Source organism: Nicotiana tomentosiformis, chromosome 3 (genome assembly GCF_000390325.3).
Source record: "Nicotiana tomentosiformis chromosome 3, ASM39032v3, whole genome shotgun sequence".
Lineage (NCBI taxonomy): Eukaryota > Viridiplantae > Streptophyta > Magnoliopsida > Solanales > Solanaceae > Nicotiana > Nicotiana tomentosiformis.
In genome coordinates, this window is record NC_090814.1 from 23,240,217 (window position 1) to 23,257,044 (window position 16,828).

At 40.1% G+C, this 16,828-nt stretch overlaps 1 protein-coding gene across 1 annotated transcript; it reads left to right on the forward strand.

Moving 5' to 3' along the window:
- Positions 1-4,884: 4,884 nt before the first annotated feature.
- LOC138907493 (uncharacterized) lies at positions 4,885-5,379 on the forward strand. The gene is made up of 2 exons (XM_070198092.1): positions 4,885-5,275; positions 5,360-5,379. Exons 1-2 carry the CDS (start codon positions 4,885-4,887, stop codon positions 5,377-5,379), a joined length of 411 nt encoding a protein of 136 aa, XP_070054193.1.
- The last annotated feature ends 11,449 nt before the right edge of the window (positions 5,380-16,828 follow it).

A 16,828-nucleotide genomic window follows, 5' to 3' on the forward strand; every position in this document is an offset into this window, starting at 1 on the left:
TAGTAGACACTTTATGGTTTTGAGTACTTATTTCACCGTATTTGCTCTTTCATTAGTTTACGCCTTACTTTACTATAATTTTCCACTTCTCATCTACTTAATAATAAAAAATCAACTACTTTGAAATTATTCAAAGACTAAACACATGACTAGTTCACCGTTGGCTTGCCTAGCGACGACGTTGGGCGCCATCATGGCCTATATGAGAAATTGGGTCGTGACAACGTGGTATCAGAGCACTAGGTTCACATAGGTCTCACAAGTCATGAGCATGCCTAATAGTCTTGTGTATAGGTGCAGAGATATCCGTACTTATCTTCGAGAGGCTATAGGGTGTTAGGAAACTACTCTTTCTTCATCTCCTATCGTGCAGTTGATGTTGTGCTAAGTATCTTTCTCTTATTCTCTGACAGATAGTGAGAACGCACACGTCAGATGTACCCGACCATGGAGGAGCTGCTCCCCCTATTGCTAAAGGCAGAGGCAGAGGCCGAGGGAGGGCTCCAGCTAGTTCTAGAGGACAAGGGCATCCTAAAGTTGCTCTAGTGGTGCCACCAGTGGATCCAGTAGAGGATCCTATTATTGAGGAGCAGGTCAAGGTTCCTGTAGCGGAGCCGGCCCCAGTGACGCAGGCTGGTTTATTTCCAGCAGACCCAACCACTTCTCATGCGGGAGGGGGAGCACAGACTCCTACCGCTCAAGCTCCAGGGTATGAAGCTACCGTATATAAGACCCCGAGCACACTACCCGTGGGTGGAGCTCAGCTAGTTGCATCAGCTATACCAGAGCCCAGACCAACTATGGCCGGTGAGCTGCAAACGCTACTGGATAGATGGACCAGGCTACATCCTCCTGCCTTTGGAGGTGAGCGACATGAGGACCCCCAGGACTTTATTGATCATTACAGGGACAGACTGCACAACATGAGGATATTGGAGTCCCACGAGGTGGACTTTACCACCTTTCAGCTGGAGGACAGGGCCCGTAGATGGTGGCAGTCCTATATTCTCAGCAGACTGGCGGGTTCTCCTCCCTTAACTTAGGACCAGTTCACACGTCTCTTTCTGTAGATATATATTTCACCCTCTCAGAGGGAAGAGTTGCGGGGTCAGTTCAAGCAGCTCCAGTAGGGTTAGATGTCAGTGACCGACTATGAGGCTAGATTCTCTGAGTTGTCTCGCCATGCACTTATGATACTCCCCACCCATGTAGAGAGAGTACAAAGGTTTGTTGCGGGTTTGCACTCTGGTATTCAGGTCACTATGGCCCGAGAGGTTGAGATGGGGACTCCTTACGGGCCGGTTATGGAGATAGCTCGGAGGATCGAGGGTGTTGGTCAGCGTGGCCAAGAGCAGATGCCGAGGGAAAAGCGATTTTGATATTCTGGAGGGTTCAGTGGTGCTTCATCTGGGGGTAGAGGTCAGTTTGTGAGGGGTCAGTCTAGCAGGCCCACATATTCAACATTGTCGCCTCCTCGGGGTGCTCCAGTGCGGCCCTATTTCAGCGTCATCCCTGAGAGCTCCTACCATCCACCAGCCATTCAGGGTTCCTCCAGTGGGAGTTCAGGTCCCCAAAGTCAGACTCAGGGTCAGTCATTCTCCGTATTGAGGGGTTGTTTCGAGTGTGGGGATCTTGGTCATGTGAGGAGATTCTGCCCCAGGCTTTGGGGCAAGGCAATATAACAGGGTCATCAGCCTATGATTACATCACCATTTGCCGCACCAGCCGCACGGCCTCCCAGAGGCGGATGACATGTGGGTATGGACCGTCCTAGAGGTGGAGGCCGGTCAGGTGGTGCTCCAGCTAGGTTCTATGATTTTCCAGCCAGACCAGATACAGTAGCTTCAGATTCCGTGATCACATGTATTATTTCTATCTGCGGTAGGGATGCTTCAGTACTATTTGATCCAGGGTCTACATATTCATATGTTTCATCTCTGTTTGCTCATTTTTTGGGTATTCCCCACGAGTCCTTGGGTACTCCTGTATATGTGTCCACGCCAGTGGGTGATTCTGTTATTGTGGATCGGATCTATCGGTCCTGTATCGTGACTTTATGTGGTTATGAGACTAGAGCGGATCTTTTGTTGCTTGATGTGACCGACTTTGAGGCCATCCTAGGTATGGACTAGTTGTCTTCATATCATGTCGTCCTTGATTTCCATGCCAAGATTGTTACCTTGGCGTTGCCAGAGTTGCCTAGATTGGAGTGGAAGGGTTCACCTGTCAGTGCATCTAGTCGGGTTATCTATTTTCTGAAGGCTCGACACATAGTCGAGAAGGGATGTTTAGCTTATCTAGCTTATGTTCGGGATACGGTTGCAGAGACTCTAACGATTGATTTAGTGCCCATGGTTCGGGAGTTCTCCGATGTATTTCCTTTTGATCTACCAGGCATGCCACCAGATTGTGATATCGATTTCTGTATTGATTTGGCTCCAGGTACCCAACCTATCTCCATTCCACCATACAACATAGCTCCGAAAGAGTTGAAAGAACAGCTTGAGGAGTTGCTAGCAAAGGGATTTATCAGACTGAGTGTGTCGCCTTGGGGTACACCAATTTTGTTCATGAAGAAGAAGGATGGGACTATGCATATGTGCATTGATTACCGCCAGTTGAACAAAGTTACCATTAAGAACAAATACCCATTGTCGCCTATTTATGATTTGTTTGACCAGTTGTAGGGTGCCAGGGTGTTATATAAGATTGACTTGAGATCAGGGTATCATCAGTTAAAGATTCGTGATTTAGATGTTCCGAAGACAGCTTTCCGGACTAGATATGGCCACTATGAGTTTCTAGTGATGTCCTTCAGCTTGACCAACGCCCCGACGATATTTATGGATTTGATAAACCGGGTATTCAGGCCGTATATTGACTCATTTGTCATTGTCTTCATTGATGACATATTGATCTACTCGCGTAGCATGGAGGAGCACGATCAGCATTTGAGGGTGCTGCTTCAGACCTTGCGGGAACAGAAGCTATATGCTAAGTTCTCCAAGTGCGAGTTCTGGTTAGATTATGTGGCATTCTTAGGGCATGTTGTATCAGGCGAGGGTACTAAGGTAGATCCTAGGAAGATCTAGGCAGTTCAGAGTTGGCCTTGTCCTACCACAACGACCGAGATCAAGAGCTTCTTGGGGTTAGTAGGTTATTATCGCCGGTTTGTGAAGGGCTTCTCATCTATTGCAACACCTTTGACTATGTTGACCAAGAAGGGTGCTCCATTCCGATGGTCTGATGATTGCGAGGCGAGCTTTCAAAAGCTCAAGACCACATTGACTACAACATCTGTGTTAGTGTTGCCTTCCAGTTCAAGGATGTATACGGTATATTGCGACGCTTCGTGCGTTGTCTTGGGTTGTGTATTGATGCAGGAGGGGCAAGTTATTGCATATGCTTTACGTCAGCTGAAGCCCCACGAGAATAATTATCCCGTACATGATTTGGAGTTGGCTGCGATAGTTCATGCTCTTAAGATTTGGAGGCTATATCTTTATGGGGTGTCCTATGAGGTTTACACCGATCATCGCAGCTTGCAGTATTTTTTCAAACAGAGGGATCTTAATTTGAGGCAGCGCAGGTGGCTTGAATTACTAAAGGACTATGATATTACCATCCTTTATCACTCGGGCAAGGCGAATATGGCTGCGGATGCCTTGAGCAGAAAAGCTGAGAGTATGTGCAGTTTGTCATTCATTTCAGTAGAGGAGAGGCCATTGGCTTTGGACATTCAGTCCTTATCTAACAAACTTGTGAGGTTGGATATTTCTGAGCCCAGTCGAGTTCTTGCATGCGTGGTATCTCAGTCTTCCTTACTCTAGCGGATCAAGGCTTGTCAGTACGATGATCCACACTTACTGGTTCTTAGAGAGATGGTACTAAAAGGTGGTTCCAAGGAGGTTACTATCCGTGAAGATGGTGTTTTCCAATCTTCTGTCCTTCATTCTTGCGGCTCCAAGGTCGCCTATGTGTTCCTAATGTTGATGGCTTAAGAGAGATGATTCTAGAGGAGGCAGACAGTTCTCGGTATTCTATTCATCCAAGGGCTACGAAGATGTATCGCGACATGAGGCAACATTATTGGTGGCGGCAGATGAAGAAGGACATAGTTGAGTATGTGGCGAGATGTCTAAATTGCCAACAGGTCAAGTATGAGCACCAGAGGCCACGTGGCCTACTTCAGCAGATGGTTATACCTAAGTGGAAATGGGAGTGCATTACTATGGACTGGGTAGTTGGGGTGCCGCGGACTTTGAGAAAGTTTGATGCAGTTTGGGTCATTGTCGACAAGTTGACTAAGTCGTCAAACCTTATTCCGATTGTGACTACGTATTCTTCCGAGAGATTGGCCCAGATTTACATTCAGAAGATTGTCCAGTTGTATTGTGTGCATGTTTCCATCATATCAAATAGAGGCCCTCGGTTTACTTTGCACTTTTGGAGAGCAGTTTAGAGCGAGTTGGGTACCCGGGTAGAGCTCAGCACATCTTTTCATCCGCAGACCGACGGGTAGTCGGAGCAGACAGTTCAGATTCTGGAGGCTATGCCCAGAGCATGTGTCATTGACTTTGGAGGTTAGTGGGATAGATTCTTGCCTTGGCCGAGTTTGCTTACAACAAAAGTTATCAGTCCAACATCGAGATGGCTCTATTTGAGGCTTTATATGGTCAGAAATATCGTTCTCCCATCAGATTGTTTGAGCCCGGCGAGGCTAAGTTATATGGTACTGATTTGGTGAAGGATGATTTGGAGAAGGTAAAGTTGATTCAGAAGCGACTTCGCACAGCAAAGTCTAGACATAAGAGTTACGCGGATCAGAAGGCGCATGATCTATCATTTATGGTGGGTGATAAGGTTCTCTTGAAAGTTTCGCCGATGAAAGGGATCATGAGGTTCGGGAAGAAGGGCAAGATGAGCCCAAGGTTTATTGTCCCATTTGAGGTGTTGTGGCGAGTTGGGGTGTTTGCTTATGAGCTTGCTTTGCCTCCCAGTCTATCGAGAGTTCATCTGGTCTTCCATGTGTCTATGCTCCGGAGGTATCACGCCGACAGGTCGCACATGCTAGATTACAACACGGTTCAGCTAGATGAGAGTTTGGGTTATGAGGAGGAGCCAGTTGCCATTATTGACAGACAGGTTCGCCATTTGAGGTCCAAGAAAATTGTTGTGGTGAAGGTCCAGTGGAGGGGTCAACAAGTCGAGGAAGCGACTTGGGATGCCGAGGAGGACATGAGGAACAGATATCCACACCTATTCAGCACTCCAGGTATGATTCTACACCAGTTCGAGGACGAATGTTTGTTTAAGAGGTGGATAATGTAATGCCCCGACTATTCGTTTTGCTTTCTAGATCCTCGTTCCCCTAATTAAGACTCCTTGTATGTGCTTTTAGTGTTTTATGACTTACGGGGATGGTTAGTTCGGGTTTGAAAGGGTTCGGGTTGAAATCAGAACACTTAGTTCCTTAATAACGGCTTAAAAGGATAAGTTTGACTTGAGTCAAAATTTTGAGTAAACGACTCCGGAATCGGGATTCTAAGGTTCCAATAGGTTTGTATGACTATTTTGGACTTGGGCACGTGTTCAGATCGGGTTTTGGATGACCCGTGAGCGTTTCGGTGCTTAATGTTGAAAGTTGGCGCATTAAAGGTTTTTAAGTTCTTTAAGTGTGGATTGGAGTAGGTTTTGGTGATATTGAGGTCCGTTTAGGATTTTGGGCCTAGGAATAGTTCCGTATGATTATTTAAGAATTGCACGCAAAATTTGGCAACATTCCAAGTTGATTTTATAGGAATCGGACGTGCGGAAGTGTTTCTAGAAATTTTGAGTTTCATAATTTGATTCATGCATTTGGGCGTATGATTCGTATTTTTAGATGTTATTTCAGAGTTTCGATCATGCGAGCGGGTCCGTATTATGTTATTGGATGTGTGAGTGTAATTAGATGGGGTGTCGGGGGCCTTAGATGCGAAACGGATTGGAATCAGACTCAGAAATATAGCATGAGGGACTGTTGGTGCTCCAGTTCTTGTGCGTTCGCACCTGCGTGATTTTGGCCGTAGGTGCGAGCTCGCAGAAGCGAGCATGTGATCGTAGACGCGGCCTGGGGTGAGTGTCCAGTGGTCTGCAAAAGTGGAGAAGTTCCGCAGAAGCGAACTCGCTTCTGCGATGATGAGGCCGCAGGTGCGAAGCAAGGCCAGCCAGGTGTGGGTCGTAGGTGCGACAGGCTTTCCGCAGAAGCATGTTCGCAGAAGCGAAAACCAGTCCGCAGAAGGGAAAACCCGTTCGCAAAAGCGAAGGGAGGCAGCCTGGGCTAGGACCGCACCTGCAATTGTTTTTCTGCAGGTGCGGCGTCGCAAGTGCGAACCAAGATCCGCAGAAGAGGAAATCGCTGGAGGCAATGAGGTTTTTAATCCGAGACTTAGATCATTTTCCTCACAATTTCACTTAGTCTTGGGAGATTTTGAGAGCTCATTGGAGGGGGATTTCCATCAATATCCTAAGGTAAGTAACTTCCACCCATTTCCAAGTTAATTGTAAGGGTTCTAGGTAGATTAAACACGGAAAGATTGTGAAAAATTGTAGGATTCATGAAGAACTTAGGGTTTTGATAAAAATGGGATTTAACAATTAAAATGATTATGTTATTGGGTTGAAATTATATACTTGAGTTCATGAGTTGGGCCCAGGGTGAATTTTAAGAATCTTCCAATTTGGGTTGGGTAATTACTCTAATAGCTAAATTATGAACTTGTGAGTGTATATTGATTAATTTATACTCCCTCCGTTTTAATTTATGTAAACCTATTTTCTTTTTAGTCCTTGCCAAAAAAAATGATCTCTTTCCTTATTTGGAAATAATTTACCTTTATGCAATGATTTATAGCCACACAAAATATATGTGCCTTATTTTACACCACAAGTTCAAAAGTCTTCTCTCTTTTCTTAAACTCCGTGCCCAGTCAAATAGGTTCACATAAATTGAAATGGAGGGAGTATAATATTTGGCTAGCTTCAGATTATTCGGCACCAAGTTGAGGCTTTAAAGTGAATTTGTGGGCCGAAAAATGAGCTTTGGGACGAATTAAGTCTCTTGCCTAACCTTGTAAGAAGGAGTTTACCCCATTGGTGTTTTAAATTACTATTTGCTTCTAATTGTGGGGGCTACGTACGCACGAGGTGACAAGAGTACGTGCGTAGCTACAAATCATGCTTAAGTCCGGGTAGTTTTAGGACCCAATCTTGAAATACTTGTATTGTTTGCACTCTACTTGTTAATTTAAGTTCTTAAATTATATTGAAACTTGATAAATAATTCCTAAAGACCGAATTTTACTTACTTTGAGTTTTGGCGGGTTACTTTTCCGTCAATAGAAATTGTGCTTCCTTGTGTATTAGTCTTGTGGTAGCTTTTAAATCGGATGTTCGTAGAGTATTCTCTCTTCTTGTGGAGCGGGCCGAACGCCTCGGCAGTATAATAGATGCATCTATGGTTCGTGCCGTTCGACCCTCGGCAGTGTACACATTATTCTGGATCGGGCCGTACGACCTTGGCATAAATCTTGCGTGATAATGCTTGGAGCCCAATTACACTTGATATTATATTTATGAATTGAGAGGTTATATTTTATTTATTGGCTCGAAATTTATTGGAGTTAGTTCGTGTCAGTTTGAAAATTTTAAATTGATTATCAGTTAAGGAATCATTTATTCACTGCTTGCTATTGTGTTATTATTATTATTCACGTATTCCATGCCTATTTAGTATTTCTGTATTTTAATTGTTGGCCCAAAGTAAGTGTCGATATCGACCCCTCGTCACTACTTCTTCGAGGTTAGACTAGATACTTACTGGGTACATGTTATTTATGTACTCACGCTATACTTCTGCACTAATCGTGTAGGATCTGAGGCAGGTGCATCTGGCATTCATTCAGGCGCGCACCCCGGTTACTCTGAGGCATAGTGGTGAGCTGCTCTCTCAGTCCGTCCTGCAGCAATCACACACTCTCTTTTGTATTTACTTTTTGTCTATTTTATTTCAGACAGTAGCATAAGTGTTTTTTATATTCTACTAGTTGCTCATACACTTGTGACACTGGGTCTTGAAAATATGCTAGTAGAAACTTTATGGTTTTGAGTATTTATTTCACCGTATTTGCTCTTTCATTAGTTTACGCCTTTCTTTACTATAATTTTCCGCTTCTCATCTACTTAATAAACAAAAATAAACTACTTTGAAATTATTAAAAGAATAAACACATGACTAATTCACCGTTGGCTTGCCTAGCGGCGACGTTGGGTGCCATCACGGCCTATAGGAGAAATTGGATCGTGACATTTTTGTAGAAAGTATTTCTGCTATTATTGAGTTAGCTAACTGGGATCAATGTTCGTCATTTTCAAGGTTCTTATACTTTTTTCTTTAGTTTAGTTTTTATTCTATAAGTCAAATATATTATTTAATAATATTTATATAATTGTTTTACAAATATGTATTCATTGATATGGGGTACACGCGCAAAATACGTAACTTAAAACTAGTTTATATATTTAGTTTGATGACTTTATTTTGGCTATTTGTATTAGACAATGAGTATTTGTAATTTGTTATCTAGTTTTAGGTTTTTAAATAATAAATTTATATTATTTTTATTTTTATTCCTTGAACTATTAGGAACTAGAGTATTATTTTGATAACTCTAAATATATTCTATCATAGTCATGTTATAGGTGTAATGCATCATTATGTCTTTCACTTTTTCAAGAAAAAAAATGTTCCTTTATATATTTTATGCATATGTTACTTGGGTTAAGATGGGTTGGGTCAAGATGGGCTAAAATTTAAGTCATAGTCCAACCCGCCCAATTCTTATCAATATTTAGTTAATATATGTTGTTTTCTTATGAATTGTATAATTACTAAATAAGATTTTTTTCCTTTTGTTAAGATCATATATAACATATCAAATAAAAAAATAAATATATTTTAAACGTATTTTAGCAAAGTTACTCATGGATCAATTTGGATTAAAAAATAATCCAACTTTGAATGGGTTGGGTCAAGATGGGTTGAGTTTAATAAATGGGCGGGTCAATAACCATCCCAACCTTGGACGGGTTGGGCGGGTCATTTGGACTTGGGCCTATCACTACCCAAAACTCACTATAGGCCGTGATAGCGCCCAACGTCGCCGTTAGGCAAGCTAACAGTGAACTATCACGTTAATTGTTCATTTTATTACTTTTGAAATCATAAATTTTATTAAGTAAGGAAATTTATGCCCTTAAAATCACGGGTACATACATAATTAGTATTGCACAAAAATAAAAGGTGATAATAATATGCGAATCCATAAGCATCAACTAGAATATCCCCAAAACCCGGTACCACAAGTGCATGAGTATTTACTAAGGAGTACAATAATAATACAACATATGTCTGGAATATAAATAAGACAGGACAAAGTAAATAGTATGACGGAGACTCTGTGTGATGCGATACGTAGCCTGAAATGCAGCTCACCATAAAATCTCTGCAGCAGCTGCGCCTATTGTAATGACCTGGCTGGTCGTTTTGAATATTATAACCCCATTCCCCCATTTACTGCTCAATTTATGCCTTGCTATTGATTTATGACTTATCGGGTTAGTTGGTTCGGGTCCGAAAGGAATTCGGAGTGAAATGAGACACTTAGTCTCATAATTGAAAAAACAATTTAAGTTAGAAAAGTGGACCGGATATGGACCTATGTGTAAACGACCTCGAATTAAAATTCTGATAATTCCAATAGCTCCGTATGGTGATTTCGGACTTAGGAGCATGTTCGGAAGATTTTTTTGGAGGTCCGTAGAGGAATTAGACTTGAAATGCCAAAAGTTAAATTTTTGGGAGGTTTGACCGAGGGGTTGACTTTTTGATATCAAGGTCGAAATCCGATTCTGAAAATTTTAATAGGTATGTTATGTCATTTATGACTTGTGTGCAAAATTTGAGGTCAATCGGACCTGATTTGATAAGTTGCGGCGTTATTTGTAGAAATTAGAAATTTCAAAGTTAAATAGGCTTGAATTGGGGCGTAATTCGTGGTTTTAGCGTTGTTTGAGGTGATTTGAGGATTCAACTAAGTTTGTATGATGTTTTAGTACTTGTTGGTATATTTGGTTGAGGTCCCGAGGGCCTCGGGTGAGTTTCAGATGGATAACAGATCAAAAATTAAATTACAATAGCTGCTGCAATTTCCTTCTGTTGGAAATTTCTTCTGCCAGATTCGAGTCCAGAAATCTCTCAGAATCGAGCCCAGAACCTGCCGGAATCGAACCCAGATCGAAGGCCAGGGTCGAGGGCCATGATCGAGGATCAGGATCGAAGCCACGATCGAGGCCCAAGATCGAGGCCTAGGATCGAGGACCAGGATCGAGGGTCAGGATCGAGGACCTCGATCGAAGGCCAAGGTCTGGGAAAAATTATAAAAATAGGGACTTCGTCCCATTCACCATTTTTGACAAATTGGAGCTTGAGGAGAGGCGATGTTTGATATATTTTCAAGGAAAACTTGAGGTAAATCCCTTGTGTCATTTCTACTCCATAATATTGAATTATCATCGAATAATCCGACTAGATTACATGATTTTGAGGTGTAAATCGGAGATTGAAACTTAGAAATTTGGAAATAAGATTTGTAGATTTGAGGGTCGAGTTGAGGTCAGAATTTGGTAAAATTGGTATGGGGTAGACTCGTGGTTGAATGGACTTTCGGATTTTATAACTTTTTTCGAGTTCCGAGACGTGCGATTTTAGAGTTAAAATTCGGATTTTTATGGAAAATTAGCATTTTCTCTTGGAATTAATTCCAATAAATTTTATTGATTGAAACGAATTATTTGTGACTAGATCCGAGGCATTCAGAGGACGATTTGCGAGTCAAAGGCATAGCAGAGTAAATAATTTCATGCTCTGAGGTAAGTAACAATTATAAATCTGGTCCTGAGGGTATTAAACCCTGGATTTTGGTATCATGTGATTATTTTGGAGGTGACGCACATGCTAGGTGACGGGCGTGTGGGCGTGCACTGAGGGGATTGTGACTTGGTCTGTCCCAGAAAATTGTAAAGTTGAATAATTTATTGTTAGCTATATTCTCTCTATGTGTTGATAAAATTTGACTGTAAATCATGTTAGAAATTATGCTTAGGCTATGTGATAGTATTGTTGGGACCCACAGAGGTCGCGTACTTGTTGAATTGCCTGCTAAATGCTATATGTACTCAGTCTCAGTTTTTACTTGCACATTTTATCTCAGTCTCTATTATTATTATTGATACATCATATCATTGTTGTTTGGGCTTATTTCATGATTAATGAGAGCCCGAGAGACTGGAGAGATTTATATCTGAGAGAGGCCGAGGGCCTAATTGTGAGATATTGATATCATAGCATGTGAGTTGTTCGTGCAGCACGTGAGTTGGCCGTGCAGATCCTTATATTATACTATAGCACGTGCGTTGGCCGTGCAGCACGTCAGTTGGCCGTGCAGATCCTTATATTATACTATAGCACGTGAGTTGGCCGTGCACCACGTGAGTTGGCCGTGCGGATCCTTATATTATACTATAGCACGTGAGTTGGTCGTGCGGATCCAGATATTTATATTATGGCACGTGAGTTGTCCATGCAGATTATAGCGCTTGGGCTGTAGGAGCCCCTCCAGAGTCTGTACACCCCCAGTGAGCGCGGGTACCCATTGAGAGTGAGTGATGAGGGCTGGGAGCCCAGGGAGTGATGAGGGTTGGAAGCCTAGTGAGTGATTGTTGTCCTAAGAGGTTTTACTTGATTTCCATTTGTTGTTGCACTTAATTGCTATCTGTCATTGTTGTGAAATCTCTGAAAGATTTTGATATACAGATTACATGAATAGGAACTATATAAAAATTTATTTGACATTAAACTGCCAGATTTGATAGCATGTCTATTCTTTGCTGGAATTACTGGAAATGAACCATAACTGTGTAGCTCGTTACTATCTTCAGTTCCTTATTTATTATTGTTACTTGCTGAGTTGGTCTCATACTATACCTTGCACTTCGTGTGCAGATTCAGGTGTTTCCGGACATAGCTGGTGTTGATCTTTTACACAGTTGATTTTTCGGAGATTCTGAGGTAGCTGTCGTGTTTTGCAGACCTTGCCTCTCCTTCCCTATCTCCTTATTTACTATATTTGGTCTTAGACTATTACAAACCGTATTTTTCAGACTTGTATTCATAATTAGATGCTCATGTACTCAGTGACACCTGGTTTTGAGAGTGGTTGTATCGGTAATTGTAAGATTTGTGGATGTTAGTTAAATATTATATTTTCATACTTGAAAGAAGTTGTGGTTTATAGAGATTTCGGCTTGCCTAGAATTGAGATAGGCGCCATCACGACTGGTTAGAATTTTGGTTCGTGACACCTATGTGCCCAGATGACCATCAAATGAACCTGTCAGATCCTGCACATTTAGTGCAGAAGTGCAACATGAGTACGTAAATCAACGCGTACCCAGTAAGTATCTAGCCTAACCCCGGAGAAGTAGTAACAAGGGGTCGACATCGATACTTACTAGAGGTCCAATAAAGCAATATGATAAATCGTAAGCAGATATGAAGCACCACATAATAATGGGATAAAACGGTAACCAACATATTCTTTCAAAATTCTTTTAATGATATAAACTTCTCAATCTCGTATCCTATCCCAACAACTCGGAAACATATCAAGTGCCAATATCAAAGGAATGGTGAATACCATATAAAATGCCAGGCATAAGTGGAAGTATAATCTCGTGTTCGGACTGCTAGCGATATAACACATGATTATGCCGAGGCGTACGACCTGATCCAAAATAATGTGTACGCTGCTGAGGGTCGAGCGCCACGAACCATAGATGCATCTATTACACTACCGAGGTGTTCGGCCCGCTACACAAGAAAGGGAAAAAATCATCTAATTACGAGACACGTGCCTACAATACAGTACATGAGCACAAAGTGAATATAACCTTTAATATTTTTCAAATAACTTGCCAACAACTCAAGGCGATAAGGCTCGGTCTAATATATATATATATATATATTTTTTTAAAAAAATCAATTTCAATTACAAATTCAATTAATTAAGCCAGTAGAATGAGTTCAAGAAATTCAAATATTACATGATAAAGTCCTAAGTCTACCCAGACTCTCGTCACCTCGTGCGTACGTAGCACCCACAACTAGTAGCATATAACAATTACATCGCCTAGGGGGTAGTTTCCCTCTCACAAGGTTAGACAGGAGACTTATCTCGCTCCAAAGTTCCATAACCGGCCTCAATGCCCCTCTAAAAACTCAACTCAAAGCCAAACGTTCTGAAACTAGTCAAACAACATGCAAATCAATCAAAATATACTCAAGTCCTTACAATTTAACATTTTATAATGATTCTCAACTCCGCTTGAAAAGTCAATAAAGTCAACTCTCGGGCCCACGTACCTGGATTCCAAATTTTTTTGAAGATAAACATTACCTATAACATTACGAAGTCAAATATATAATTTACTCCTAATTCCATTTCCAAAATCGTGGTCAAATCCAAAAGTATCAATTCTAGGTTTCCTACCAAAATTCCACAATTTCCACAAATTTTAATCCTTAAATCCACATATAAACTATATATTTTGCTTACAAAAAGTGAAAAATTACTTATCTTGTGTTGTATGATGAAAATCTCTTCAAAATAGGTCCCCAAATTCGGCCATTCAAGTGAGAAATAAGAGAAATGAGAGCTAAGTCTCGATTTAAAAGAACCCTTCTGCCCAGCGACTTCCGCACCAGCGGACATCCAGCTGCACCTACGACGTCTCTTTTGCGACAACAACTTTGCTTCTGCGCTTCATTAGCCCAAGGCCCCTTCCCGCTTCTGCGACCAACAGCCCGCACCTGCGAGCTCGCAAGTGCGGAAATTCCCTCGCACCTGCGCAACCATAGCCTCTCACCTAGGACTACTTCTGCGACCCCTTCTCTGCATCTGCGATTTCGCAGGTGCGGAATCTTCCTCGCACCTGCATTCCCAGACCTCCTCTACCAAATTCGCACCTGTGATGACCCCATACGCACTTGCGTGACCGCACTTGCGGCCACTCCTTCCGCAGGTGCGATGGCACCAGACTTTAGCAGCAACAACATGACCCAAATTCCAAGTTTCAATCTGTTTCGCGCCCGGGGCCCCTCGGGACCCCATCCAAACATACCAACAAGTTCCTAAACACAATAAAAACTTAATCGAAGCCTCAAATCATGCCAAACAACATCAAAACTACGAATCGGCGAACGAAACCTTTCTTTAATCTTTCAAACATTCAAACTTCGCCGAATGCGTCCGAATTATGTTTAAACATCTCGGAATGACGCCAAATTTTGCATGCAAGTCACAAATCACGATACGAACCTATTCCAAGGCTCGTAACTTCAAACAGACATCGATAATACCAAAATTTATTTCAAATCCAACTTAAGAAATTCTTAAACTTCCAAAATGCCAACCTTCCATAATAGATGCCGAAACATTCCCAGACTACCCGATACTCAACCTGAACATACGCCAAAGTCCAAAATCATCATAGGAACCTATTGGAACCTTCAAATTCCGATTCCGAGGCCTTTCACGCAAAAGCCAAACCTTAGTCAACTCTTCCAATTTAAATCTTCCGAATTGAGAATTTTCTTTCCGTAACCACTCCGAACTTCCTGAAATTCAATTCTGACCACACGTACAAGTCATAAAACATGAAGTGAAACTACTCAAGGCCTCAAACCGCCGAACAACGCGCTGGAGCTCTAAACGACCGGTCGGGTCGTTACAAAGCCAAATTTGACAGCCTTATAGAATATACACTATTATATACCATTTAATGATGTTTGTAGTCCAGTTAAAATCTAACAGTATAATAAATATGTACTAAAATAACTGTTAAAGTACATTAATATTCTAATTAAAACCTAACAATAAACCAACATTTATTAGAATATATTATCAAATAATGATAGTATTCCAATTAAAACCTAATTGGATACCTACATTTAATATAATAAAATAGAATATACTATTAAGGTAAGTTAGTGTGTATACTATTAAAGTGTGTTAACAATCAAATTAAAATCAACAATATACCTACTAGTATTCCAATCAAACCTAACGGTATACAAAAATTTACTATATAAAAAAGGAGAATATACTATTAAATTCTGTTATTGTATAATACGTAAAACATTACTCTCTCTATCAATTGGAACAATATTTTCTGTCAAATTGGGCCCATATTTAACTTTCTTACTCGATTTGGCCCATTTTATATATAACTTAATTTTTTTCATGGGGTTTTGGCATGGTATAACAACATACCCATATAATTAGCAGAAAATAGCCCTAGTTATAGATATTGACATCAAATAGCCAATAAATGTATATCACAATAATAATATGCATGTCACAACTTTTTTTTATTCTTTGTCTATATCAACATGTATATTAAAATTTTATTTTCATTCTTTGTATATAAATAATATTATTCTTTGTATATCAATAATATAAAATTATATATATAGTTATTGCTGCCTTTATATCAATGTATATCACAATAAAAATATTGTATTATTTGTATATCACAGTGTATAGCACATCAGACATGTGTATACCAAAATAGATATCATAAGTTTATTTTTCTTCTTTGTGTATATCAAAAATTAATTTTCTTTGTATACCAAAATATTATTTACTCCCGCAATTATATTTATTATTTTTATATTTTAGAACTTCTTAAACATGCTATATCAAAAAAACAAATCATTTTTTGATCAATAATTAATAATTATATTATTTGTATATCACAGTGTATAACATAATAATAATCTGTATATCAAAACAAATTATTAAAATTTTATTTTCCTTCTTTGTATAACACATTTCAGATTGAAAACTCAAGTTCAAGACGACTCCACATGTGTATCCCCTATTGTAACCCGTGTATATCTCTATGTACATCAGTGATATCTCATGTATATTATGTGTGTCTATGTATATCCATGAAAATTTGTGTTATATATACGATATACAATGTTATATACACGGGTGTCCATAAAAGAATTATGTTGTATACACGATATACAAAGTGATATACACAGACGTCCTTAAAAACTTGTGTGTGATATACATTGATGTACACGATATACAACGTGATATACACATGTCACAGTTGGATTTTTAGGTCTGATATTTTACCTGAAACCAGTCTAAATCACTTCTAATCTTGCTCAAATTTTGTATATAGCCTTGTTTAGGAATTTTCAACCAATTTCAATCATACCCACTCATCAATCCAAACAAAAAAAGGAAGAGAGAAAAAAAACGAAGTTGAAATATATTTTTTATCTCTTAGTTTTTGCTAATCTTGCTCAAATTTTGTATATAGCCTCGTTTAGGTATTTTCAACAAATTTCAATCACACCCACTCATCCAATCCAACCAAAAAAAGAAGAGAGAAGAAAAATAAAGTTGAAATATATTTTCTCTCTCTTAGTTTTTGCTTCTGATTTTCTCTTATGTGAAATCAACCTTACCTTTTCATCCCACTGATTTTTTTTTGCATAATTTGCAAGAATTTTTGCTAAACTATGAGAGAAAAGAGAAGAGATAGATGAAGAAATACAAGAAGAGAAAAGGGGTGGGAAGCCAAAATAAGCGTGTAGTTTTTTTTGAGAGAGAATATAAAAGAGAGTAGTTTTTTTTTTTTTAAAGATTTT